The sequence below is a fragment of the Manacus candei genome, unplaced genomic scaffold (assembly GCF_025592945.1).
Source record: "Manacus candei isolate 608988 ecotype Guabito, Panama unplaced genomic scaffold, ASM2559294v1 h1tg000550l, whole genome shotgun sequence".
NCBI classification, from domain to species: Eukaryota; Metazoa; Chordata; class Aves; order Passeriformes; family Pipridae; genus Manacus; species Manacus candei.
Window position 1 is genome coordinate 1 of NW_026138598.1, and position 27,128 is coordinate 27,128.

Below are 27,128 nucleotides of genomic sequence, written 5' to 3' on the forward strand. Positions count from 1 at the left end.
GGGAAACTGAGGCACAGGGACCCCCCCTCCAAAATAATCATCCTCAACAGCCCCTCAAATATCACCTGGGGGGGAAACTGAGGCACGGGGACCCCCACACAATCTTTTCCCCTTTTCCCTCATTTTTTTCACTCTTTTCCCTCACGTTTTTTTCACTCTTTTCCCTTCACATCTCTCATCTTTTTCCCTCTTACATTTCCCACCTTTTTCCCCAGATTTTTTTTGCTTTTCTCCCCTCGCCTTTCCTGCCCTTTCCCCCCTCACATTTTCTGCCATTTTCCCCTCACATTTCCCACCTTTTTCCCCTCACATTTCCCATCCTTTCCCCCTCACGTTTCCCTCTCTTTTCCCCTCACATTTCCCACCCTTTTCCCCTCACATTTCCCACCATTTTCCCCTCACATTTCCCACCATTTTCCCCTCACATTTCCCCCCCTTTTCCCCTCACATTTCCCACCATTTTCCCCTCACATTTCCCTCCCTTTTCCCCTCACGTTTCCCGCCATTTTCCCCTCACGTTTCCCGCCCTTTTTCCCTCACATTTTCTGCCATTTTGTCCCCTCACGTTTCCCTCCCTTTTCCCCCTCACATTTCCCACCCTTTTCCCCTCACATTTCTCACCATTTTCCCCTCACATTTCTCACCCTTTCCCCCTCGCATTTCCCTCCATTTTCCCCTCATGTTTCCCTCTCTTTTCCCCTCACGTTTCCCTCCATTTTCCCCTCACATTTCCCTCCATTTTCCCTCCCATTCCCCCCCTTTTCCAGACTGAGCTGGAGCAGGAACAACTTTATTGGGGTCAGTGCTGGAGGGGGGTAGTTTTGGGGTGCAGGGGGGCAGTTTTGGGGCTGTAACTTTGCAGTTGGCAGTTTGGGGGCAGTTTTGGGGCAATAATTTTGCAGTTTTGGGGCAGTTCTGGGGCATTTATCTGGTAGTTTGGGGGCAGTTTGGGGGTTATAATTTTGCAGTTTTGGGGGCAGTTTCGGGGCTATAATGGAGCAGTTATTTGGCAGTTTTGGGGGCAGCTTTGGGGCTATAATTTGGCAGTTTGGGGGCAGTTTTGGGGCTACAATGGGGCAGTTATTTGGCAGTTTTGGGGCTATAACTTTGCAGTTTTGGGGGCAGCTTTGGGGCTATAATTTGGCAGTTTGGGGGCAGCTTTGGGGCTACAATGGGGCAGTTATTTGGCACTTTTGGGGCTACAATGGGGCAGTTATTTGGCACTTTTGGGGCTACAATGGGGCAGTTATTTGGCACTTTTGGGGCTACAATGGGGCAGTTATTTGGCACTTTTGGGGCTACAATGGGGCAGTTATTTGGCACTTTTGGGGCTACAATGGGGCAGTTATTTGGCAGTTTTGGGGCTATAATTTGGCAGTTTGGGGGCAGTTTCAGGGCTATAATTTTGCAGCTGCAGGGCAGGGGTGTCTCAGAAGTGGACGTAGGACAGGACGACGTCGCCGTCGATCTCCAGCGTGTCCACGTGCGGCCCCGCCGGGACCCGGTGGTTGTAGTCGAAGAGGGGCTGCCCCTCCACGAACACCTTGAACCGATGGTTCCCGCAGCGGATCGACAGCTGGCACGGGGGGTACACGGGGGGGAATCACACACGGAACCCCCAAACACCTCCCCACGGCCCCCCTGAGTCATCCAGGACCTTAAAGCCCCCCAAGAGACCCCGAAACCCCCTCTGTGCCCCCACCTCAAACCATCCAGGATCCTAAAGTCCCCCTGAGACCCTAAAAACTCCTCTGTGTCCCCTTCCAGACCCCCGAAACTCCACTGTGTCCCCCCCAAAGAGACCCCAGCCCCCCAAACCCCCCCTTTGTCCCCCCAAAAACCCTCTGTGTCCCCCCCAGCCCCCCCAAACCCCCCTGTGTCCCCCCCCAAACCCCAAAACACCCTTTTATCCCCCCCAAGAGCCCCCAAGCCCCTCCAAAACCACCCTGTGCCCCCCCCAAAGAGTCCCCAAGCCCCCCCAAACCCCACTGTGTCCCCCCCAGGAGCCCTCAAACCCCCCCCAAACCCCTCTGTGTCCCCCCCAGCCCCCCCAAAAGCGCCCCCAACACCCCCCCCCCAGCTCACATCGAAGTAGCGGCCGCGCTGGAAGGGGTTGTGGGGCACGTCCCTCTCCTCCTGCCCCCAGGACCCCCCTCAGATGGCTGTTCCGGACCAGGACCCCGTCAGCCGGCCGGGGGTTCAGGTGCAGCAAAATGTCCCCCCCCGGCCCCGCCCGCAGGTTGATGTGGAACCTGGGGGGGCACAGGGGGGTCAGGGGGGTCACAGGGGGGTTTTGGGGGGGTCACAGGGGAGTTTGGGGGTGTCAGGAGGGTTTGGGATGGTTAGGGACGGGGGGGTTGGGGGTCACAGGGATTTGGGGGGTTCAGGTGCAGCAAAATGTCCCCCCCCGGCCCCGCCCGCAGGTTGATGTGGAACCTGGGGGGGGACAGGATTTGGGGGGGTCAGGAACAGGGGGCTTTGGGGGGGATTTGGGGGGAACAGGAGGGTCACAGGGGTTGGGGGGGGTCAGAGGAGCAGGGACAGGGGTGTTTGGGGGTCACAGGGATTTGGGGGCATCAGGGAGGGTCAGTGACACGGGGGTTGGGGGGGGTCACGTGCAGCAGAACGTGCCCCCCCCCGCCCCACCTTCAGGTGGAGCCAGGGGGGGTCTTTTTGGAGAGGGGGGGTCCCCCAATACCTGTTGGAGTCCGGGGGGATGAAGCCCTTGACCACGATGGTTTTCTTGGGGACGAGCCCCCCCGGGATGGTGGCGACGAAGGGGACGGACTGGGGGGGGACACACACAAAAAAAGGGGGGCTCGGAGGGTGGGGAGACCCCCACACCCTGCCCAGCCCCCCCCAAAACCCCAACGACCCCCCAGAGAGCAAATAACCCCCCCCAGAGACCCCTGAGACCCCCCCCAGGACCCCAAATATCACCCTGAGCCCCCCCAAGGCCCCCCTGTGCCCCCCCAAACTGCCCCAGGACCCCAAAGTCTCCCTTGTGCCCCCCCTCCGGACCCCAAATCCCACCTTAAGCCCCCCCCAAATCCCACCCTGAGCCCCTCCCAAAATCCCCCCCGATCCCCCCCCGAACCCCAAATCCCACTGTGAGACCCCCCCAGGACCTCAACCCCCCCCCCCAAAATCCCTCCTGACTCCTCCAAAACCCCCCGAGCCCCCCCAGGACCCCAAATCCCACCCTGAGCCCCCCAAAAGCCCCCCTGTGCCCCCCCAAACCCTGCCCAGGACCCCAAAACCTCTGCAAAAATCCCCTTTGTACCCCCCAGAACCCCAAATCCCACTCTGACCCCCCCCAAAACCCCCTCTGTGCCCTCCCCAACCCTTCTCCGGACCCCCAAATCCCCCCCAAAGCCCCCCTGCCCCCCCAAAAACTCCCAAAACCCCCCCCAGCTGCCCCACACTCACCGGGTGGAAGGTGGGGGGCTGCCCCATCACCTGTGGGGGGGCACAGGGGGGTCAGTGAGGGGGGGGACACACCCCAGGGACCCCCTTGGGGACCCCCCCGCGATGGGGGGGCTCAGTTTTGGGGACCCCCCCCGCCCCACTTACCGGCAGGTTGAAGTTGGGGTACGAGGGGATGGCCTGGGGCATGTCCTGGGGGGGGCACAGGGGTCAGGGGGGGCCCCAAATCTCACCTGGGGACCCCCCAAACCCACCTGGGGGACCCCCAAACCCAGCTGGGGGTCCCAAAATACACCTGGGGACCCCCAAAATACACCTTGGAGAGCCCTAAATCTCACCTGGGGACCCCCCAAACCCACATGGGGGACCCAAAAATACACCTTGGGGGGCCCAAAATACATTTTGAGACCCCCAAACCCACCTGGGGGACCCCAAAATACACCTGGGGGGGCCCAAACCCACCTGGGGTCCCCAACTTCCCCCCGGGGACCCCAAAAATACCCCTGGGGAACCCCAAACCCACCTTGAAGACCCCAAAATACACCTGGGGGGGGCCAAAATAAACCTGGAGGGGGCCCAAATCCACCAGGGGGACCCCCAAACCCAGCCAAGGGTCCCCAAATCCCCCCCTTGGGGACCCCAAAAATACCCCTGGGGGTCCCCAAACCCAGCCGGGTGCCCCCCCCAGGCCCCCCCCAGACTCACCGGGACACATTGGGGGGCACACGGGCCCTGTGGAGAGAGGGGGGGTCAGGGGGGGCTTTTGGGGGTACGGGGGGGGGGTTGGGGGAGGTTTTGGGGTACAGGAGGATTTTGGGGGATACATGAGGGGTTCTGGGGTGGGGTTTGGGGTCTGGGAGGGATCAGGGGTGGGTTTTGGGGCACAGGGGGGTTTCAGGGGTGGGTTTCTGGGTCTGGGGGTGTCTCAGGGGTGGGTTTTTGGGTCAGGGGGTTTTGGGGGGGCTCACCCCGCCCCCCAGGACGGAGGCCGAGTGCAGCTCCAGGGGGGTTTGAGGGGGTTCAGGGGTGGGTTTTGGGGCACAGGGGTGTCTCAGGGGTGGGTTTTGGGGCCCGGGGGGTTTTGGGGGGGCTCACCCCGCCCCCCAGGACGGAGGCCGAGTGCAGCTCCAGGTGAGGCGGGGATCCCAGGGGGGTTTGAGGGGTTTTTGCGGTGGGTTTTGGGGCACAGGGGTGTCTCAGGGGTGGGTTTTGGGGCCCGGGGGGTTTTGGGGGGGCTCACCCCGCCCCCCAGGACGGAGGCCGAGTGCAGCTCCAGGTGAGGCGGGGATCCCAGGGGGGTTTGAGGGGTTTTTGCGGTGGGTTTTGGGGCACAGGGGTGTCTCAGGGGTGGGTTTCGGGGTCTGGGGGTTTCTCAGGGGTGGGTTTTTTGGGTGAGGGGGTTTTGGGGGGGCTCACCCCGCCCCCCAGGACGGAGACCGAGTGCAGCTCCAGGGGGGCTTGGGGGGTTCTGGGGTGGGTTTTGGGGTCTGGGGGGGTTCTGGGGTGGGTTTTGGGGTCTGGAGGGGTTCTGGGGTGGGTTTTGGGGTCTGGGGGTGTCTCAGGGGTGGGTTTTGGGGGGGCTCACCCCGCCCCCCAGGACGGAGGCCGAGTGCAGCTCCAGGTCCCCGCTGACGGTCACGGCCCCCACGCTCTCCGGGGGGAGTCGATGCGGGAACTCGGCGTAGTGGGACCCGTTCACCAGGAGCTGGGGGGGCAAGGAGGGCTCAGAGACCCCCAAAACACCCCCCCCGGGGCCATAACCCCCACCTCGAGACCCTCAGTACCCCCTGGAACCCCAAATACCCCCTTGGGGACCCCAAATACCCCCTGGAACCCCAAATACCCCCTTGGGGACCCCAGTACCCAAATACCCCCCAAGACCCCCAAATATCCCGTGGGCACCTCAAGGCCCTCCTGTGTCCAGAGACAAAACTCCCCCTCAAGGGCCCCCAAATTCTCCCCTTGGGGACCCCAAATACCTCTCTGGGGACCCCTAAATATGCTTTGGGGACCCCCCCATAAACCCCACCCTGCAGACCCCAAATTCCTCTTCGGAGCCCCTGTAACCCCCTTTAGGACCCCCAAATACCCTTTTAGGGTCCCCAACCCCCCCCGGGAGCCCCTGTAACCCCCTTTAGGACCCCCAAATCCCCCTTTAGGACCCCCAAATCCCCTTTTAGGACCCTCAGATCCCCCCTTTAGGACCCCAAATTCCACAGAAGCCCCTGTAACCCCCTTTAGGGACCCCCAAATCCCCCCTTTAGGACCCCCAGCACCCCCGGGAGCCCCTGTAACCCCCTTTAGGGACCCCCAAATCCCCCTTTAGGCCCCTCCACCCCCCCCAGGAGCCCCTCTAACCCCCTTTAGGACCCCCAAATCCCCCTTTAAGACCCCCCAGTCCCCCCAGGAGCCCCTCTAACCCCCTTTAGGTCCCTCCAACCCCCCCCCGGAGCCCCTCTCCCCCCCCCCCGTGCTCCCCCAGCCCCCGTACCCGGTACCCGTGGGGGGTGACGTTGATGACGAGCTCGAAGGGCCCCCCCGGGTGCAGGGGTTGGGGGTCCTGGCGCTGCTCGTCCCCCCAGTGCTTCCCCCGGCGGCTGTTGAGCACCAGGACCCCCCCCGAGAAACGGGGGTTCACGTGCAGGGCCACGTCCGAGCCCTCCTCGGGGCCAGAGGTCAGGTTCACGCAGAAACTGGGGGGGGACACGCATTGGTGACCCCCCTGGGATTCCCCCAGTGCCCCCCCAGTGCCCCCAATTACCCCAGAGCCCCCCTAAAACCTCCCTCATTCCCTCTGGTGTCCCCCCCCAGTGCCCCCCCGAGTCCCTCCCAGTCCCCCCCAGTGCTTCCCAGTGCCCCCCGCAGTCCCCCCCAGTGGCCCCCCAGTGCCCTCCAGTCCCCCCCAGTGCCCCCCAGTGCCTCCCAGTGCCCTCCAGTCCCCCCCAGTCCTCCCCAGTGCCCCCCCAGTCCTCCCCAGTGCCTCCCAGTGCCCCCCAGTACCTTTTGGCGTGGTGGGCCACCACCCCCTGCACGTAAATGGCCATCCCGGGATGGAGCCCCCCGGCCACGGGGGCCACGTAGGGCAGGGGCTGGGGGGGGGACACGGGGTCAGGGGGGGCTGAAATGTCCCCGGGGGGGGACACGGGGACCCCCCAGGACCCCAAAACCTGCAGGGCCAAGGGGTGACGACAACCCCAGACCCCAGTTTGGGGGTGACAGGGACCCCAACCCTGTCCCTGGGGGGGGTCACAGCGACCCTGAGCCCCGCCCCCTTCATTTTTGGGGTGCCCCCCAGCCCCCCCCGCCCCCGTTTTTGGGGTACCCACCGGGTTGTAGGCGGGCAGGTACCCGGGCGCGGGGACGAAGGCCATGGCTGGTGGCACTGGTGGCACTGGTGGCACTGGTGGCACTGGTGGGAACGGTGACACCACGGGGGGGGCCCTTTATACCCCTTCTCCACGTGGGGCCCCCCCCTTCCCCATTTCCGGCCCCTCCCAGGGTGGGGAGTGGACTTTGACCCCCCCAGACACAGGAAATGGGGAGGGGGTGACACACCTGGCACGGGTGACACACCTGGCTCAGGGGACACACCCGGCACAGGGGACACACCTGGCACAGGGGACACACCTGGCACAGGTGACACACCTGGCACAGGTGACACCGCCCTGGACTCTGCCCTGGGAGGGGCCGGATGGGCCCTCGGACCTTTGCCCTTCCCCAGACCCCCAGGGGCCCTTTGGGGACCTCCAAAAGCACTTTGGGGACCCCCAGAGCCCTGGTGGCACTTTGGGGACCCCCAGGGGCACCTTGGGGACCCTCAGGAGCACTTTGGGGATCCCCAGAGCCCTGGTGACAATTTGGGGACCCCCCCAGGAGCACCTCGGGGACCCCCAGAGCCCTGGTGGCACTTTGGGGATCTCCAGACCCCCAGGGGCACTTTGGGGATCCCCAGAGCCCTGGTGGCACTTTGGGGACACGGGGACCCCCCCAGGCCCCACCCCCAGTGACAGGACAAGACCAGGGGACTTGGGGACAAACAGGTTTATTGGGGACACCGAGGGGACCCCAGAGCCCTGGGAAGGGGACACTGAGAGGGGTTGGTGGCACTGAGGGGACCCCAGAGCCCAAGAAGGGGACACTAGGGAGGGGGTGGTGGCACTGGGGTGACCCCAGAGCCCCGGGAAGGGGACACTGAGAGGGGTTGGTGGCACTGAGGTGACATTAAGGCTGAAGGGGATTTGGGGACACCCCGGTGACACCAGAGCCTGGGATGGGGAGGGGACGTTGGGGACACAGAGGGGACCTCGGTGGCCCCCCGGGGACATCAGAGCTTGGCAAAGGGGACCTCCTCGGGGCCCTTCTTCTCCTGGGCCGCCTGCACCGACTTGAGGATGTCCTCGGTCTGCAGCATGGCCATGTTCCACGTGGCCTGGGGGGACACGGACACCCGTGGGGACAGGGACAGGGGGACAGGGACACAGGGACACCGGGGTGGGGATAGGGACAGGGACACCCCTGGGGACAGGGACACAGGGACACCGGGGTGGGGACAGGGCACCCCTGGGGACAGGGACATGAGGACACCAGGATGAGGACATGGGGACAGGACACCCCTGGGGACAGGGACAGGGGACACAGGGACACTGGGACAGGGACAGGGACACCCCTGGGGACAGGGGACACCTGGGGACATGGATGTGACACCCCTGGGGACAGGCAGGACGTGGGAGGGGATGTGGCATTTGGGGGATCTCGGGTGACACGATGTTCTGGGGACAGGGGACACACACGGCCTTTGGGGGGTGTCCCAGATTTTGGGGGGGTGTTCTGGATTCTGTGGGGCCGTCCCAGGATTTGGGGGGGCTGTCCCAGATTTTGAGGGGGTGTCCCAGCCTTTGCCCCCCCCCAGCACCCACCATGTGCTGCAGCCCCTCGGGGGTGGGTCGGTCCCTCGAGTAGACGAGGTTGATCTTGGTGCCCTGCACGGCCACGGGGCTGCGGGCGGCGATGGCCACGGCCACCCCCAGGGCCACCTCCAGCAGCGTGGCCTTGTCGGGCAGCACCCGGCTGGGGGGGCATGGGGTCACCCCAAAAATACAGCCCAGGGACCCCCAAACCCACCCTGGGACCCCCAGACCCACCCTGGTCACGGCCACCCCCAGGGCCACCTCCAGCAGCGCCGCCTTGTCGGGCAGCACCTGGCTGGGGGGGCACGGGGTCACCCCAAAATACACCCCAGCACCCTCAAAATCCTCCCCAGCATCCCAAAATACACCCCAGCACCCCAAAAATAGAGTCCAGCACCCCAAAACCCCTCCCAGGGACCCCCAACCTCTCCAGGGACCCCCCAAACCAACCCTGGCACCTCCAAAACCCCCTGGCCACGGCCACCCCAAAACCCACCCCAGCACCCCAAAAGCCCCCCCGATCCCCCCATGGGACCCCCAGGGGACCCTCAGTACCCCCCCTCCTAGTTTTTAGGGTGGGGAACCCCCCCCTTAATTTTGGGGCCCTTCCTGATCTCGGGAACCCCCTCACCTGACCAGGTCCCCCCTCAGTGCCTCCCCCCCGAATTCTGGGGACCTCCCCCAGCCAAGGGGGGATGGTGGTGACCCCCGGGGGACCCTCAGTGCCCCCTCCCCGATTTTGGGGCCCCCTCCCCTGGGTTTTGGGCCCCCCCCACCTGACGAGGCCGCAGCTCAGGGCCTCGGGCGCCAACATCCTGCGGGCAGTGAAGGCCAGCTCGTTCACCAGGCTGGGGGCAGGGGGGACACCGGGGGGTCACAGGGGGTCACCCCGTCACCCCCAACCCCCAGGACCCCCCCACAGCCCCCTCACCCACCTCTGGCTCCCCACGATTTTGGGGAGGCGCTGGAGGGTCCCCACATCGGCCGCCAGCCCGATGTCAACCTCCTGGGGGGACATTTGGGGACATCAGGGACATGGGGGACATCAGGGACGTTGTGGGGACGTGGAGGGACATGGGGGGACATTTGGGGACATTGGGGGACATCAGGGACGTTGTGGGGACGTGGAGGGACATGGGGGAACATTTGGGGACATTGGGGACACAGGGGGACATCAGGGACATTGAGGGGGGTGACAGAGGAGTGGTCAAGGGGCTCCAGGGACACCCATGAGGCCCCAGGGATGTCCGAGGGGTCCTGGGGACACCCGAGGGGTCTCGGTGACACCCGAGGGGTCTTGGGGACACCTGAGGGGTCTCGGGGACACCCGAGGGGGGTCTCGAGGACCCCTCGTGTCCCACCTTGACCTGGAACGAGGCGTCCTGGGAGCAGAACCGGATGTCACAGGCCGAGATCAGGTCAACACCTGCAGGGGGGGTTCATCTTCATCCTCATCCTCATCCCCTGCCCATCCCCATCTATCCCATCCCATCCCATCCCATCCCCTCCATCCCATCCCCTCCCCTACCCTCCCCTCCCACCCCGTTCCCACTCACCGGCTCCGATGCAGGGTCCGTGCACGGCAGCAATGACGGGTTTGGGGCACTGGGGGGGGGGGTCAGGAGGGTCAGGGGGGAAGATTTGGGGGGATCCGAGGGGATTTTGGGGTGTCCGAGGGGGAGGATCCGCCCCCGCCCCTCCATCCCCACCTTTTCCAGCACGGAGAAGCTCTCCTGGAACTCCAGGATCTTCTGGCGCAGGTTCCAGGCGCGCCGGGCCACGTCCTCGCCTGGGATCCCCAGGAAGAGCCCCCCCAGGTCCACCAGGTCGATCCCTGGGGGGGGACAAGGCCGGGGGGGGGCTCAGGATCCCTCCAGGACCCCCCAGGCCCCCCCAGGCCCCGCTCCCGGCCTCTGGAATCACCGGAGGTGAAGGCGTTCCCGGCGCCCGAGACGACGACGGCGCGACACGAGGGGTCCCGGGAGATGTCCTGGAAACATTCCACCAGCTCCCTGCGGGATTGGGGGGGTCAGGGGGGCACCAGTGTCCCCCCAGGGCGTCCCAGTGTGTCCCAGTCCGCCCCAGTGTGTCCCAGTCCATCCCAGTCCCTCCCAGTCTCTCCCAGTCCCTCCCAGTCCCTCCCAGTCCCTCCCAGTCCCATCCCAGTCCATCCCAGTGTGTCCCAGTCCCTCCCAGTCCCTCCAGTCTCTCCCAGTCCCTCCCAGTCCCATCCCAGTCCATCCCAGTGTGTCCCAGTCCCTCCCAGTCCCTCCCAGTACCTCCAGCAGAGCAGGTTGATGGCGTTGCGCTTGCCGGGCCGGTTGAGCTCCACGTGCAGGACGTGCTCCCGCTCCCACCCCAGTGCTCCCAGTCCATCCCAGTGTGTCCCAGTCCCTCCCAGTCCATCCCAGTCCGTCCCAGTACCTCCAGCAGAGCAGGTTGATGGCGTTGCGCTTGCCGGGCCGGTTGAGCTCCACGTGCAGGACGTGCTCCCGCTCCCACCCCAGTGCTCCCAGTCCATCCCAGTGTGTCCCAGTCCATCCCAGTGTGTCCCAGTCCATCCCAGTACCTCCAGCAGAGCAGGTTGATGGCGTTGCGCTTGCCGGGCCGGTTGAGCTCCACGTGCAGGACGTGCTCCCGCTCCTGCCGCACCCGCAGGGTCTGGAATTCCCGGGGAGGGGCCCCCGGAGCCCCCGACGGCTCCGACGCCTCCGACGCCATCGAGCGACGCAGGACCCGCAGCGCTGGGGGAACTGGGATGGACTGGGAGCCACTGGGACCCACTGGGGAGGGACTGGGAGGGACTGGGGAGGGACTGGAATGGACTGGGATGAACTGCAGGGAACTGGGACCCACTGGGGAGGGACTGTGAGGGACTGGAATGGACTGGGAGCCACTGGGATAGGACTGGGAGCCACTGGGGAGGCACTGGGAGACACTGGGATGGACCGTGGGGGGAACTGGGGAGGGACTGGGGGCACTGGGACCTACTGGGCACACAAGGGACTGGGGGAGAACTGGGGGGGGTCACTGGGAGTTACTGGGAAGGCACTGGGAGTTACTGGGGGGTCACTGGGAGTTACTGGGGGGGGTCACTGGGAGTTACTGGGGGGGTCACTGGGAGTTACTGGGGGTCACTGCGAGTTACTGGGGGGTCACTGGGAGTTACTGGGGGGTCACTGGGAGTTACTGGGGGGGTCACTGGGAGCCCCGGGAGGGGGTCGCGGGGGGTTCAAGGTCACCCGGGGGGGTCCCTTGTCCGGCCCGGGGGGGCTTTGGGGGGGGGTCCGGGGGAGGTCACGTGTCCCGGAGGGGTTGGTCACGTGCTCCCCCCCCCGGGGGGTCTCTTCCCCCCCCCCACTCACGTGCCCGGAGCAGCCGCGCGACCACCAGCGCCATCGGCCCCGCTCCGCCGCCAGGGGGCGCTGCCGACTTCCGGCACCCACAGCCAATGGGAGCGCAGGAAACACGGCCACGCCCCTCTCCGGGCGGAAGTGACGCGTTACCCGCCCAACCTTATGGGCGGAAGTGGCTCCGGGACCCCAAAAACTTCCCGAAACGTCCCAAAATCCCCCCAAATCCTCCCCCAACCCCTCCAAATCCTCCCCAGCCCCCCTAAAATGCTTCCAACCCCACCCAAAATGCTCCCCGAGTCCTCCCCCAAACCCCTCAAAATTCCCCCTAAACCCCCTCAGACTCCCCCAAAAACCTTCCCTACCCCCCTGAAATCCTCCCCAAACCCCCTAAACCCTCCAAAACCCCTTCCCAAACCCCCTAAACCCCTTCTTAAACACCCTACCCCCCCCCCAAAAAAAAAATCTCCGTGTGTGTTTTCCAAACAGGTTTATTTTTTTGGGGGGGGGGGGGGGTCACAGAGGGACCCCGTCGGGCCCCGACTCTTGTTCTTAAAAATCGAGGGAGGGGAGGGGAGGGGAGGGACACACAACCGGGGGAGGGGTCGGGGAGGGGTCAGGGCTGCCCCTCGGCTCTAAAAAAGGGGTGAGGGGGTCGGGGGTCCGGTTACGAGGCGTGCTGCGCCGTGGAGAAGCAGAGCTTGAGCGTGTAGGGGTACGGCCCGTCTGGGGACACACACACACACACAGGGGAGGGTCAGGGGGGCCTCGGGGACCCCCCGGGACCCCCCCCAGACCCCCCCCGAGCGGCACTTACTGGGGTTCTTCATCTGGAAGTGGTTGAGGAAGCCGAGGGTCTCCAGCGCGTCGCTCTTGGAGTCCCACTCGAGCAGCCCCGAGGAGCTGCGCTCGCCTGGGGGGCACCGGGGGGGACACCCCGCTCAGACGGGACCCCCAAGGAAGGGGAGACCCACTGGGGAAAGGGGAGAGCCCACAGGGAAGGGGAGGCCCCCCGGGAAAGGGGAGATCCCCTGGAAAAGGGGAGACCCCACAGGAAATGGGAGACCCCACGGGAAAGGGGAGACCCCAGGGGAAAGGGGAAATCCCCGGGAAAGGGGAAATCCCCTGGGAAAGGGGAGATCCCACAGGAAATAAGAGACCCTCCCCGGGAAAGGGAAGACCCCACAGGAAAGGGAAGACCCCACGGGAAAGGGGAGACCCCATGGGAAAGGAGAGACCCCTACAAGAAATGAGAGACCCCCCCCCCAGGGAAGGGGAGACCCCATGGGAAAGGGGAGACCCCATGGGAAAGGGGAGATCCCCCAAGGAAGGGGAGACCCCACAGGAAAGGGGGATTCCCCCCAAAACACTTACTCTTGCCTGAGAAGACCTTGACCGAGGAGGGACGTTTGACCCCCAACTCATCACAGATCTGGGGGGGCAAAAAGGGAGTCAGGGGGGTTGGGGGGGAAAGAAAGGAGGAGGAGGAGGAGGAGGAGGAGGAGGAGGAAAACAGAAGGAGCAAAGGAAGAGAAGAAAAACGGATGGAGAAGAAGAAAGGAAACAAAGAGGAAGAGGAGGAAAAGAAGGAGGAAAAGAGGAAGGAGCAGAAGGACGACAGGGAGGAAGAAATGAGAAAGAAATGGAAGGGGAAGAAGAAGAGACAGATGAAGACAAGGATGAGGAGAAGGAAGAAGAGAAGGAAGAGGAGGAGAAGAAAATGAAAAAGAGGAGAAGGAGAACAGGAAAAAAAAAGAGACAGGTAAAGAGAAAGAGGAGAAAGAGGAGAAAACCAGAGACAGGCAAAGAGAAGGAGGAGGAGAAAGGATAAAGAGAAGGAGAAGAGGAGGAGAAAAAGGAGCTGAAAAAGAGAAGGAAGAGGAGGTGAAAGAAGCCCCGAGATGGGTGCAGAGGAGGAAGAGGAGAGTGAAGAGGAAGGTGAAGAGGAAGGTGAAGAGGAGGGTGAAGAGGAGGGTGAAGAGGAAGGTGAAGAGGAAGGTGAAGAGGAGGGTGAAGAGGAGGGTGAAGAGGAAGGTGAAGAGGAGGGTGAAGAGGAGGGTGAAGAGGAGGGTGAAGAGGAGGGTGAAGAGGAAGGTGAAGAGGAGGCTGAGGAGGAGGCCGAGGCCGGGTCCCACCTCATAGAAGTTCTCCTCGGTGACGTCGAGGGGCGCGTTGAAGAAGTGCAGCACGTTGGACGGGTGCTGGATGCGGTTCTTGGCCGCCTGCTCGGGCGTGGAGAAGCGGTTGTTCCGCGAGCCGCTGAAGTCCTTGTAGCTGCACGAGCCGTCCTCCAGCCCGTAGGACTGCCCCGGCATGATGGCGTGCTGCTTCGACACGCTGCGGGGAAAGGGGGTCAGGGGAGCCCCCAAAAATGGGGAATCACCAGAAAAAAACCAAAACAAAATCGTGGGAGCCCCTCAAGGGTCACCCCGACACACCCTCCGGCCCCTAAAATGGCTCCGGGGTGAGGCCGTGGCGCTTCAACACAGTGGGGGAAAGGGGGGAAATGGCGGGAAACGTGAGGGGAAAAGGGCGGGAAATGTGAGGGAGAAATGTGAGGGAAAAGGGCAGGAAATGTGAGGGGAAAAGGGAGGGAAATGTGAGGGGAAAATGGTGGGAAACGTGAGGGGAAAATGTGAGGGAAAAGGGTGGGAAATGTGAGGGGAAAGGGTGGGAAATGTGAGGGGAAAGGGTGGGAAATGTGAGGGAGAAATGTGAGGGAAACGTGAGGGGAAAATGGCGGGAAAGGTGAGGGGAAAATGTGAGGGAAAAGGGTGGGAAATGTGAGGGGAAAATGTGAGGGAAAGGTGAGGGAGAAATGTGAGGGAAAATGGCGGGAAATGTGAGGGGGAAAGGGCGGGAAATGTGAGGGGGAAAGGGCGGGAAATGTGAGGGGAAAATGGCGGGAAAGGTGAGGAGAAAATGGCAGGAAACATGAAAAAAAAACAGTGTGAAATATGAGGGGAAAAGGGCAGGAAAAGGGAGAGAAAAAGGGCCAGAAATGTGAGGAAAACGGGAGAAAAACATGAGAAGAGCGAAAGATGTGAGGGGAAAAGGGCGGGAAAAAGGGAGAGAAAAAAAGGGCAGGAAACGTGAGGGGAAAAGGATGAAAAATATGAGGGAAAAGGTTAAAAAAGAATGAGGGAAAAGGGCAGGGAGGGAAATGTGAGGGGAAATGAGGGAAATGAGGGAAGTGTGAGGGGAAAAAGTGAGGAAAAGGGCAGAAAAAAGAAGAGAAAAAAGAGGGAGAAACATGAGGGGGAAAAGGGCAGAAAACATGAGGGGAAAAGCTCTCCCAGTCCCATCCCAGTGCAGGGGACACCCCTGGACCCCCAACCCTGGGGTTCCCATCCCCGGAGCCCCCAGACCCACCAGACGTTGAGTTTCTGGCCGAACATGAAGTTGTTGTTGAGGTGGGTGATGGCCCTGTCCACGGCGTAGCCGTCGGCCATCTCCACCATGGCCGCGCCCGGCTTGCTCTTCATGAACTTCACCTGCGCCAGGGGACGGGGGCGGACAGGTGAGGACACACCTGGGGGGTCCCCACACCTCCCCCAGGACCCCCAAAATCCCCCCAGAGCCCCCTGCCCACCGTCCTGGAGAGGCAGGAGCCGTTGAAGACGCTGTCGTGGTTCATCTTACCTGGTCCAGTTTGCCCTGAAGACCCTCCAAACCCTTCCAGGACCCCCAAAACCCCTCCAGCTCCTCTCCAGGACCCCCAAAATCCCCCCTGATGAGCCCCCAGTCCCCCAAACCCCCCCTAAAACCCCCCTGCCCACTGTCCTGTAGAGGCAGAAGCCGTTGAAGACGCTGTCATGGTTCATCTTACCTGCTCCAACCCCCCCGAAGACCCCCCTAAATCTCCCCAAAGAGACCCCCCCTAAATCTCCCTAAATCCCCCCCAGGACCCCTAAATTCCTGCCAGGACCCCCAAATTGCTCCCAGGCCCCATCCTCACCTTCTTGACATCAGCCACAGTCCACCTTGCTCCAGTCAGTCCCCCCGAGGACCCCCCAAACCCCCCCTAGACCCCTCCAAACCCCCCCCAGTCCCCCCCAGCCCCCTGCCCACCTTCTCCACGTTGCCGTAGAGGCAGAAGACGTTGAAGACGCGGTCGCAGTTCATCTTGCCCTGGTCCAGCCCCCCCGAGGACCCCCCAAACCCCCCCTGGGACCCCCCCAGTCCCCCCCAGCCCCCTGCCCACCTTCTCGACGTTGCCGTAGAGGCAGAAGACGTTGAAGACGCGGTCGCAGTTCATCTTGCCCTGGTCCAGCCCGTACACCATGAGCACGGGCGAGTCGGCGTGGGGGCCGTAGTCGGGGGGGGGGCGGCGGGGGGGGGCGGGGGGTGCCCGTACTGGGGGCCGTAGCGCCCCGGCCCCCGGCGGTGCCCCCCGGCCACGGGGGGGGGGGCCCATGCGCCGCCCCTCGTAGTGGGGAGGGGGGGGGCCCGTAGCCCTCGTCGTGGTAGTGCCCGTGGTGGTACCCGCCGTGGGGGCCGCCTGGGGGGGGGGACACGGGGAGGGGGGACACCCCCACGGTCAGGGGGGAGACGTTCCAGTGATGGGGGGCACACCCCGAAATCGTGGGACCCCACCCCAGGGAGGTGGGCACCCCAAAATCATGGGACCCCCACCCCAGGGAGGTGGGCACCCCCCCAAAATTGTGGGATCCCCCCATACAGTGACATGGGACCCCCCCCCCCTAGAGTGACGTGGGACCCCACCCCAGTGATGTGGGGCACCCCCAAATTGTGGGACCCCCCCCCTACAGTGACGTGGGACCCCACTCCAGTGATGTGGGGCACCCCCAAATTGTGGGACCCCCCCCCTACAGTGACGTGGGACCCCACTCCAGTGATGTGGGGCACCCCCAAATTGTGGGACCCCCCCCTACAGTGACGTGGGACCCCACCCCAGTGATGTGGGGCACCCCCAAAATCGTGGGACCCCACCCCAAGGAGGTGGGCACCCCCCTGTACAGTGATGTGGGACCCCCCCCCCCAGTGATGTGGGGCACCCCCAAAATCGTGGGACCCCCCTACAGTGACATGAGACCCCACCCCAGTGACATGGGGCACCCCTAAAATCATGGGACCCCCCCTAGAGTGAAATAGGACCCCACCCCAGAGACGTGGGGCACCCCCAAATTGTGGGACCCCCCCCTAAAAGTGACATGGGACCCCCCCAACATGACATAGGACTCCATCCCAGTGATGTGGGGCACCCCCAAAATTGTGGGACCCCACCCCAGGGAGGGGGGAGACACCTCAAGGTCGTGGGACCCCCTATACAGTGATATAGGACACCCCCCAGGGACGTGGGGCACCCCCCAAAATCGTGGGACCCCACCCTAATGAGGGAGGAGACACCCCAGGGTCATGGGAACCCCCCAAAATTGTGGGACCCCCCCCCATAGAGTGACATGGGATCCCACTCCAGAAATGTGGGACCCCCCCAAATTGTGGGACCCCCCCCCTCCAGTGACACGAGACCCCCCCCAAAATCGTGGGACCGCCCCCCTGAGGTGGGAGACCCCCCCCTACCCCCCAAAATCGTGGGACTGACTCCCCCACACTGAGGTGGGACCCCCCCAAAATCGTGGGACCCCCCTCATTGACACGGAACCCCCTCCCAGCGAGGTGGGACCCCCCCTCAACCTCGTGCCCCCCCAGCCCAAATTTGCACCCCCCCAGCCCCCCCAAACCCCCCCAACTTGTGCCCCCCCCAACCCCCCAAATCGGGCCCCCCCCATCAAATGCCCCCCGCCCCCAAACCAGGCCTCCCCCCTCCAATTTAGGATTCCCCCCCAATTTTGCCCCCCCCAAACGTGCCCCCCCAGCCCCCTGCCCCCCCAAATTTGCCCCCCCAACCCCCTGCCCCCCAAATTTGCTCCCCCCAGCCCCCTGTCCCCCCAATTTGCCCCCCCAGCCCCCAGCCCGCCCAGATGTGCCCCCCCAGCTCCCTGCCCCCCCAAATGTGCCCCCCCAAGCCCCTTGCCACCCCAAATTTGCCCTCCCAGCCCCCCCAAAGTGCCCCCCAGCCCCCTGTCCCCCCAAATATGCCCCCCCAGCCCCCTGCCCCCCCAAACTTGCCCCCCCGTACCGTACTCCGCCGGGTGGTCCCCCAGGAGGGGGGGCTGCCGCTGCCTCTTGTTGGGGTTCCCACCGGGCTCTGCTGGGGGGGGGACACACCCAGAGCTCAGGGGGGGCCCCCATTTTGGGGGAGGAGGGGGACACGCCCCTCTCCCCTCCCCCCAAAACCTCGGGGGCCCCCCCGGAGAGAGATTTTGGGGTCCCATCCCCCCCATTCCACCCCCAGGACCACCCCCTTTGTAGGAAAAGGGGGGGGGCAAAGAGGGGGACAAACCCCCTCCCGACCCCCCCAATTAACACAACCAGCGCTAATTAACATCACAATCAACCCGCTGAGCCGCTAATTAACCCCCTAACGAGCCCCTCCCCCCTCCCCCGAGCTGGGTGGGGGGAGGGGGTGAGTGTGGGGGGGGGTCGAGGCAGCGCGAAACGGGCCGAAAAGGCGACTTTTTGTTTAAATCCTTTTTAAATCCTTTTTTATCTCCCTCCTCGAGGCTCTTTTTCTACATTCCGACACCAAAATTCGCTTTTTTTCGATACCAAAACGACATTTAAAATAAAAAGGGGCTACTTACAGCTGGTCAAGAAGGAAGGGGGGGCAAAAAAGTCCGTTTGGGCCCCACTTTGGGGGGTTTTTCTCTTACCCCCGGAGGCTCCGAGCGCGCTCCGGCCCCTGCAGCGGCACAGGCAGGACAGTCACAACCGGGGCCCAGCATTTGGGGGCCAAAACAGCACAAAAAGGGGGTTCCTGATCCCCCCCGGGGGCTCTCACGGGCTGGTCCTCCTCCTGTGCGTGTCCTGTGGCCTCTGTGTGTTTTCCTGGTGGCTTTCTGGGTTTGTCTGGGGGGGTTTTGGGGGTTGGTTCTGTCAGTTTTTAGGGGGGGTCCTTGATGGCTGAGGTGGAAAAGTGGTGGAAAAAGTGGAGGTTTTGTCCTAGGGCAGATGGTCTTGGAGTGGTGAGAACCATCAGTGTGCTCCTGGAGTGGTGAGAGGTTCCTAAAATGAGTCAAAATGTTGTCTTGGAGTGGTGAGAGCTCCTGAAAACCACCAAGAAAATGGTCCTGGAGTGGTGAGAACCATCAGTGTGCTCTTGGAGTGGTGGAAACGTCCTAAAAACCACCCAGAGATGGTCTTGGAGTGGTGAGAAGTTCCTAAAATGCACCAAATGTGGCCTTGGAGTGTTGATTGAGTTCCTGAAATGCACCAAGAAAATGGTCTTGGAGTGCTGAGAACCATCAGTGTGCTCTTGGAGTGGTGAAAGCCTCTTAAAAACCACCAAGAAATGGTCTTGGAGTGGTGAGAAGTTCCTAAAATGCACCAAATGTGGCCTTGGAGTGTTGATTGAGTTCCTGAAAACCACCAAGAGATGGTCTTGGACTGGTGAGAGTTCCTGAAATGCACCCAGAGATGGTCTTGGAGTGGTGGAAACGTCCTAAAATGCACCAAATGTGGCCTTGGAATGTTGATTGAGTTCCTGAAATGCACCAAGAAATGGTCTTGGAGTGGTGAGAGTTCCTGAAAACCACCTAGAGATGGTCTTGGAGTGGTGAGAAGTTCCTAAAATAAGTCAAAATGTTGTCTTGGAGTGGTGAGAAGTTCCTAAAATGCACCAAAATGTGGCCTTGGAGTGTTGTTGGAGTTCCTGAAATGCATCAAGAGATGGTCTTGGAGGGGTGAGAACCATCAGTGTGCTCTTGGAGTGGTGAAAGCCTCTTAAAAAACCACCCAGAGATGGTCCTGGAGTGGTGAGAAGTTCCTAAAATGAGTCAAAATGTTGTCTTGGAGTGGTGAGAGCTCCTGAAAACCACCAAGAGATGGTCCTGGAGTGGTGGAAACATCCTAAATGTGCTCTTGGAGGTGAGAGAATTCCTAAAGAACCATCCAAGAGAGCCTTGGAAAACCAAGTGGGGGAGAAATCCCTAAAAATCCCTAAAAACACCCAAACAAATGGTCTCAAAAATAAGAAATTCCTAAAAAAAACCCAAAAAATCACTAAAACTCCATTTTGGAAAGTGACCCTTCCAAGGAGGGGAGAAAAATTCCTAAAAAAAACCACCTGGAGGTGAAAAAATTCCTAAAGAAAAGACCCTCAGAGACCAATTCCTAAAACCCACCAAAAAGAGAATTCCTAAAAAAAAAAAAAAACCACAGGAATTTTGTCTCAGAGCTGAGAAAATTCCTTAAAAAAATTTAAAAAAAGGCTCTTGGAGTGTGTTGAGAAATTTGGGAAAAAACTGCTGGAATTGTGCCTTGGGGAGTTGAACCGTGGGGGGAAAATTCCTGAAAAAGCACCGGGATTGTGCCTTGGGAGAGAATTCCTGAAAAACCACTGGGATTGTGCCTTTGGAAAGAATTCCTGAAAACCACCAGGATTGGGCCTTGGAATTTGGGCCTTGGAATTTGTGCCTTGGATTTGTGCCTTGGAAGTTGAACCGTGGTGTGAAATTCCTGAAAATCCCACTGGAATTGTGCCTTGGAATTGTGCCTTGGAATCTGTGCCTTGGAAATGGAGAATTCCTAAAAAAAGAGGTTCTTGGAGTGTGACCGTGTCGAGAAATTCCTGAAAACCACCGGGACTGTGCCTTGGGATTTGTGCCTTGGGATTGTGTCCTGGAATTTTGTGCGTTGAAAGTTGAACCGTGGTGTGAAATTCCTGAAAAACCTCCCAAACTGTGCCTTGGGAAGTGAGAGAATTCCCAAAAACCACCAGGATTCTGCCTTGGAATTTGTGCCTTGGAAGTTGAACTGTGGTGTGAAATTCCTGAAAATCCCACTGGAACTGTGCCTTGGAATTGTGCCTTGGAATCTGTGCCTTGGAAATGGAGAATTCCTAAAAAAAGAGGCTCTTGGAATGTGACCGTGTTGAGAAATTCCTAAAAGCCACTGGGATTGTGTCTTGGAATTTGTGCCTTGGAAGTTGAACCGTGGTGTGAAATTCCTGAAAAACCTCCCAAACTGTGCCTTGGAAGTGAGAGAATTCCTAAAAAAGAGGCTCTTGGAATGTGACCATGTCGAGAGATTCCTAAAAGCCACCGGGATTGTGCCTTGGGATTGTGTCCTGGAATTTGTGCCTTGGAATTGTGCCTTGGAAGTTGAACTGTGGTGTGAAATTCCTGAAAATCCCACCGGAATTGTGTCTTGGAATTTGTGCCTTGGAATTTGTGCCTTGGAATTGTGCCTTGGATTTGTGCCTTGGAAGTTGAACCGTGGTGTGAAATTCCTGAAAAACCTCCCAAACTGTGCCTTGGGATTGAGAGAATTCCCAAAAACCAACAGCCTTGGAATTTGTGCCTTGAAATTTGTGCCTTGGAAGTTGGACTGTGGTGTGAAATTCCTGAAAATCCCACTGGCATTTGTGCCTTGGAAGTTGAACCCGCCCCATCTGCGCCTCTGGAAGCGGCAGAATTCCCAAAAATCCCCTTGGGATTTGTGCCTCGGACGCCGGAGCTGCCCGGTGAGAATTCCTGCAAACTGTGGCCTTTGGAAAACTGAGAGAGAATTCCTAAAAAAACAACCAACCAACCAACCCAAAGCACCGGAATTGTCCCTTTGGCAAAGTCCAAACCCGCCCAAACTTTTGGTGTCTCTTTTTTTGTTTGGAAAAGTGAGAGAATTCCTAAAAAAAAATAAACCATAAAAAAAAAACCACCGGAGCCGAGAGAGAATTCCCGAATTTCCCTCTGCTCTCCCCCCAGGTTTCTCCTGGTGTTTCCTACTCCTGGCAGGTGTTTTGTTGGGAATGCTGGGGGGACGTGCCGGGCCTGTCCCGCGCCGGGGGGGTCCTGCCTTGGCCTCGCCGGGATTTTCGGGGGGGGGTGTTTTGGGCCCCCCCCCTGTGTTTCGTGAGGGGTGTGAGGAGGAGGAGGAGGAGGAGGAGGAGGAGGAGGAGGAGGAGGAGGAGGAGGAAAATTCCAGGAAAATCCCCCCCCCCAAGCAGGCGCAGCCCCTCCCCCCCCAGGGCACACCTGGCACAGGTGAACCCCCCAAACCAAGGCACGGGACGGCCCCGCCCCCAGAATCCAGTGGGAATTGTCCACCTGGGGGGGGGACACACAGGTGAGCCCCAGGTGTGCCCAGGTGACCCCCAGGTGAGCCTCAAGTGAGCCCCAGGTGGGCACAGGTGACCCCCAGGTGGGTCTCAGGTGACCCCCATGTGAGCCCAGCTGGGTCTCAGGTGAGTCCCAGGTAAGCCCAGGTGGGTCTCAGGCGACCCCAGGTGGGCCTCAGGTGACCCCCAGGTGAGCCCAGGTAGGTCTCAGGTGACCCCCAGGTGTGACCAGGTGACCCCCAGGTAGGCACAGGTGGGTCCCAGGTAACCCTCAGGTGTGCCCAGGTGACCCCTAGCTGGGCACAGGTGACCCCTAGGTGGGCACAGGTGACCCCCAGGTGTGCCCAGGTGACCCCCAGGTGTGCCCAGGTGTGCCCAGGTGCTGCTTTACCTGTCCCGCTCAGGTTGGGGTTGGTGTAGTCCCAGGTGTCCTGGTCGTTCTTGAACACGTTCAGGCGGCTGGGCTGAGGGGGGGGGGGGGGGCAGAAATGGGGGCGTTGGCACCTGGACAGGTGTGCCCAGGTAGCCCAGGGGTGTGCCCAGGTGTCCCCAGGAGCATGCCCAGCTACCCTCAAGAGTAGGGCCCAAAAGTGTTCCCAGGTATCCCCAGGTGTGTGCCCAGACACCCCCAGTTATCCCCACGTGCTCCCAGGTATGCCCAGGTGTGTGCCCAGGTGTGCCCAGGTGTGTGCCCAGGTGTGCCCAGGGGTGTGCCCAGGTGTCCCCAGGTGTGTTCCTATGTATCCCCAGGTACCCCCAGGTGTGTGCCCAGTTATCCCCACGTGCCCCAGGTGTGTGCCCAGGTGTCCCCAGGTGCCCCCAGGTGTGTGCCCAGGTATCCCCAGGTGTGTTCCCAGCTGTGTTCCCAGTTATCCCCAGGTGTGCTCCCAGGTGAGCCCCCAGGTGTGTTCCCAGGTGTGCCCAGGTGTGTGCCCATAGGTGTGCCCAGGTGTGTGCCCATAGGTGTGCCCCCAGGTGTGTTCCCAGGTATCCCCAGGTATTCCCAGGTATCCCCACGTGTTCCCAGGTATCCCCAGGTGTGTTTCCAGGTGTGTGCCCAGGTGTGCCCCCAGTTATCCCCAGGTGTGCCCCCAGTTATCCCCAGGTGTGTGCCCCCAGGTGTGACCCCAGGTGTGCCCCCCCAGGTGTGTTCCCAGCTATCCCAAGGTGTGCCCCCAGGTGTGTTCCCAGCTATCCCCAGCTGTGCCCCCCCAGGTGTGTCCCCCCAGCTGTGCCCCCCCAGGTGTGCCCCCCCAGGTGTGTCCCCAGGTGTGTTCCCAGGTGTGTGCCCCCCAGGTGTGCCCACCTTGGCGTACTCGATCTTGAGTGTGCAGCAGCCCGAGTAGATGTCGGCGCCGTTGAGCGAGGCCTTGGCGCGCTGGGCGCTCTGCACCGAGTCGAACCTGCCGCGGCGTCAAGGAACACACGGCAATGCCAGGGGGGCACCTGAGCTCGGGGGGGGCACCTGAGCTCTGGGGGGGCACCTGAGCTCTGGGGGGGGCACCTGAGCTCGGGGGGGGCACCTGAGCTCCTGGGGGGGCACCTGAGCTCCCCCAGGGGGGGCACCTGAGCTCTGGGGGGGCACCTGAGCTCTGGGGGGGGCACCTGAGCTCTGGGGGGGCACCTGAGCTCTGGGGGGGGCACCTGAGCTCTGGGGGGGCACCTGAGCTCTGGGGGGGGATCAGATTCCAAAGGGGAATTGGGAGCGCCTGGATCTTGGGGGAACCTTGGGTTCCTGAACACCGGGACTGGTTGGGAACACCTGGATTGGTTGGGAACACCTGGATTTTAGGGAGCCCTCATCCACTCCTTCCCGAACACCTGGACTGGTTGGGAACATCTGGAGTGGTTGGGAACAGCTGGATTGGTTGGGAACATCTGAACTGGTTGGGAACACCTGGACTGGCTGGGGACACCTGGACTGGTTGGAACACCTGGATTGGTTGGGAACACCTGAACTAGTTGGGAACACCTGGATTGGTTGGGAACAGCTGGACTGGCTGGGAACACCTGGACTGGTTGGGAACACCTGGATTGGTTGGGAACATCTGAACTGGTTGGGAACACCTGGATTGGTTGGGAACATCTGAACTAGCTGGGAACACCTGGACTGGCTGGGAACACCTGGACAGGTTGGGAACCCCTGGATTTTGGGAAATCCCAAGCCCCTCCTCCCCGAGCCCCTGGGTTTTGAAGACCCCCGAGTCCCTTCTTCCCGAACACGGGGGTTCTTTGGGAACACCCTGATTTTGGGGACCCCCAGCCCCCCCTCTTCCCCGAACCCCTGGATTTGGGGGACCCTCCCCCTCCCAAAGCCCTGGATTTGGGGGTGCCCCTGGAATTGCAGGATATTCCACCATGGCCTGGACGCCGTTCTTGCGGAAGATGACGATCCTCTGCACGGGCCCGCACGGGTTGCAGATGGTGTAGAGAACGTCCTGGGGGCACAGCGGGGTCAGGGGCACCCCAAAAACCCACCGGGCACCCCCAGAAACCAACCTGGGACCCCCAAAAACCCACCTGGCACCCCCAGAAACCAACCCGGGAGCCCAAAAATACCCTGAGAGCCCAAAAATACCCCGGGATCCCCAAAAACCAACCTGGGACCACCAAGTACCAACCCGAGACCCCAAAAATACCCTGAGAGCCCAAAAGTACCCTGGGATCCCCAGAAACCAACCTGGGACCCCCAGAAACCAACCCGGGAGCCCAAAAATACCCTGAGAGCCCAAAAGTACGCCAGGACCCCCAAAAACCAACCTGGGAGCCCAAAAAACAACCCAGGACCCCTAAAAATATCCTGGGATTGCCAAAAATACCCCAGGATCCCCAAAAACCAACCTGGGAGCCCAAAAATAACCCAGGACCCCCAAAAACCAATCTGGGATCCCAAAACCACCCTGGGATCACCAAAAATACCCTGAGAGCCCAAAAATACCCTGGGACCCCCAAAATACCCTGGGATCCCAAAAATCATCCTGGAACCCCCAAAAACCAACCTGGGACCCCAAAATCCCCCCAAATCCCAGGGTTCACCCACCGCGGTGATGGAGTAGATGGGGGTGAGGATGGTGAAGAGCAGGACGTTGTTGATGCCCCAAACCCCTTCAAGAACCCCCCAAACTCCCTCCAGGACCCCCCAAACCCCTTCCAGGACCCCCCAAACCCCCCCCACCGTGGTGATGGAGTAGATGGGGTTGAAAATGGTGAAGAGCAGGATGTTGTTGACCCCCCAAACCCCTTCAAGAACCCCCCAAACCCCCTCCAGGACCCCCCAAACCACCTCCAGGACCTCCCAAACCCCTTCCAGGACCCCCCAGGACCCCCCAAAGGCCCCCCACCGTGGTGATGGAGTAGATGGGGTTGAGGATGGTGAAGAGCAGGACGTTGTTGACGCCGCGGGCGTCGTCGCTGTCTCCGGGCCGGGAGATCTTCTGGCTGGTGGAGTAGTTGACGAAGGCGGGGTGGCCGGCGAAGTAGATCTGGTTGTCGGCGGCGAAGTTGACGGCGTTGCAGGCGCCCAGGATGTCCTCGAACTCCACCAGCGCCTGGCGCTTCTTCGGCATCACCACCACGTAGCTGGGACGGGGACAGGGGACAGACAGGGTCACCATGGGGTCAGTGTCACTGGTGTCACCAGTGTCACTACCCCACAGTATCACCACCACGGAGCTGGGAGGGGTACAGGGTCACCATGAGGTCAGTGTCACCAGTGTCACCAGTGTCACCAGTGTCACCACCCCACGGCATCACCACCACGTAGCTGGGACGGGGACAGGGGTCACCACAGGGGACAGGGTCACCATGGGGTCAGTGTCACCAGTGTCACCAGTGTCACCAGTGTCACCACCCCACGGTGTCACCACCACGTAGCTGGGATGGGGACAGGGTCACCACGGGGTCAGTGTCACTGGTGTGACCACCCCACAGAGTCACTGCCACCACCCCCACACCCACAGCATCACCACCACAGAGCTGGGACAGGGACAGGGTCACCATGGGGTCACTGTCCCCTGATGTCCCCAATGTCCCCAAACGTCCCCTGATGTCCCCAAATGCCCCCAGTGTCACCTGATGGGCCCGAACTCCTGCAGGGCCTCCACCAGATCAGCCTCCTGTGTCCCCACACCCCCCTGATGTCCCCTCATGTCTCCACACCCCTTGATGTCCCCAATGTCCCCTGATGTCCCCAAATGCCCCCAGTGTCACCTGATGGGCCCGAACTCCTGCAGGGCCTCCACCAGATCGGCCTCCACGATGCCGTCGATGAGCCCCCGGATGTGAACCACGGGGGACGCCGGGGTCTTGTGGGGGTCCTCGTAGTTCTCCTGGGGGGACACACGCACGGGGGGGTTGGGGACACCTGGGGGGGACTTGGGGACACCCCCAAATCCCCCCGGGTTTGGGGGGCTAAAACCAGGAGAAATGGCCCTGGGCTCGCCCCCCCCACACACACCCTGAGACCCCAAAAGGGTGTTTGGGCCCCTCCAAGCAGCTTTTGGACCCCCCCAAAGGACTGATTTTACCCCCTCCCCAAAATATTTACCTTCTCCAAAGGGTTATTTTGCTCCTTCCCAAGTATTTACCCCCTTCCAAAAGGGTCTTTTACGCCCCCAAAGGGTATTTTTCTACCCCCCTCAGACCCCTTTCCCCCCACTTACCCCTCCAAAAGGGTTGTTTTACCCCACCCCACATTTACTCCCCTCAGACCCCTCTTTCCCCTCCTTCCCCCCCCAAAGGGGCTCTTTTACCCCCCTCACCCTTCCCGCCAGTTTTGCCCCCTCAGCCCCTCCCGCCATTTTTACCCCCCTCAGGCCCCCTTACCCACCGCTCCCTCCCCAAAGCGCCTCTTTTCCCACAAAACTCCCTTTACCCCCAATTTCCTCACCCCTCCTCCCGCTCCGGCCCCTCCGCCTGCTCCCCCCGGCCCGCCGGGCCCGTGAGGCGGCGGCTCCGCGCCGTCGGTTTTCTGGCGCTTAGGAGCCCTGCCGCCGTCGCCGCCGCCACCGCCGCCGTAGTAGCGCCCCGAGCCGCCGCCGCCGCCGCCGCCCGCCGCCATCTTCCCCCATGTCGGCGCCGCGCCCGCCGCCCTCGGCGCCCTGAGGGCCGCGCCACCGCCGCCGCGACATGGCGCCCTCTCACCGCCCGCCCCGCCCACGACACGCCCCCCATTGGCCCGCCCACACGTCAATCAAGCAGGGTGGAGCATCTCATTGGTTGAGGCCGTTCCCGCCACGGCGCAGGGTTCTCATTGGACCAGCGGCCGCGCGTTTATTGGTCCGCTGAGCTGTCGATCAGCGC

At 61.8% G+C, this 27,128-nt stretch overlaps 3 protein-coding genes and 2 long non-coding RNA genes across 5 annotated transcripts; 2 read left to right on the forward strand and 3 right to left on the reverse strand.

Annotated features, from left to right (window-relative positions):
* Positions 1–1,340: 1,340 nt before the first annotated feature.
* LOC127465977 (galectin-4-like) lies at positions 1,341–6,924 on the reverse strand. Its single transcript, XM_051776501.1, is given in 11 exon segments — positions 1,341–1,576; positions 2,086–2,154; positions 2,156–2,252; positions 2,699–2,787; positions 3,430–3,459; positions 3,574–3,618; positions 4,132–4,158; positions 5,012–5,131; positions 5,918–6,119; positions 6,427–6,515; positions 6,753–6,924. Coding segments are annotated over 11 exon segments (960 nt in total). The 5' UTR covers positions 6,798–6,924; the 3' UTR covers positions 1,341–1,429.
* A 685-nt stretch (positions 6,925–7,609) lies between these two features.
* Positions 7,610–11,767, reverse strand: LOC127465978 (delta(3,5)-Delta(2,4)-dienoyl-CoA isomerase, mitochondrial-like). Its single transcript, XM_051776502.1, has 10 exons — positions 11,699–11,767; positions 10,903–11,077; positions 10,257–10,345; positions 10,043–10,167; positions 9,890–9,938; positions 9,695–9,759; positions 9,269–9,339; positions 9,110–9,181; positions 8,343–8,493; positions 7,610–7,855 (listed from the first exon to the last, which is right to left on the reverse strand). Exons 1-10 carry the CDS (start codon positions 11,730–11,732, stop codon positions 7,751–7,753), a joined length of 936 nt encoding a protein of 311 aa, XP_051632462.1. The 5' UTR covers positions 11,733–11,767; the 3' UTR covers positions 7,610–7,750.
* A 468-nt stretch (positions 11,768–12,235) lies between these two features.
* LOC127465974 (heterogeneous nuclear ribonucleoprotein L-like) lies at positions 12,236–26,956 on the reverse strand. The gene is given in 17 exon segments (XM_051776499.1): positions 12,236–12,412; positions 12,504–12,599; positions 13,061–13,118; positions 13,822–14,023; positions 15,059–15,180; positions 15,891–16,013; positions 16,016–16,084; positions 16,086–16,136; positions 16,138–16,187; positions 17,790–17,861; positions 22,219–22,291; positions 23,134–23,230; positions 24,180–24,265; positions 25,169–25,406; positions 26,037–26,155; positions 26,716–26,892; positions 26,894–26,956. Coding segments are annotated over 17 exon segments (1,755 nt in total). The 3' UTR covers positions 12,236–12,353.
* Positions 18,543–19,608, forward strand: LOC127465975 (uncharacterized). The gene is made up of 3 exons (XR_007902502.1): positions 18,543–18,750; positions 19,187–19,290; positions 19,489–19,608. It is a non-coding gene; the product is annotated as an uncharacterized LOC127465975 (long non-coding RNA).
* On the forward strand, positions 18,783–19,175 carry LOC127465976 (uncharacterized). Its single transcript, XR_007902503.1, has 3 exons — positions 18,783–18,885; positions 18,928–19,001; positions 19,074–19,175. It is a non-coding gene; the product is annotated as an uncharacterized LOC127465976 (long non-coding RNA).
* Positions 26,957–27,128: the final 172 nt, after the last annotated feature.

What these genes read in the sequence shown, in the direction of transcription:
- LOC127465978 (XM_051776502.1), bottom strand. Translation starts at nt 11,732, where the DNA reads ATGGCGCTGGTGGTCGCGCGGCTGCTCCGGGCAC. An exon ending in AAAATCGTGGGGAGCCAGAG is followed by an intron (nt 9,182 to 9,268) that starts GTGGGTGAGGGG and finishes CCCTGCCCCCAG; the next exon opens with CCTGGTGAACGAGCTGGCCT. An exon ending in CCGAGGGGCTGCAGCACATG is followed by an intron (nt 7,856 to 8,342) that starts GTGGGTGCTGGG and finishes GTGTCCCCCCAG; the next exon opens with GCCACGTGGAACATGGCCAT.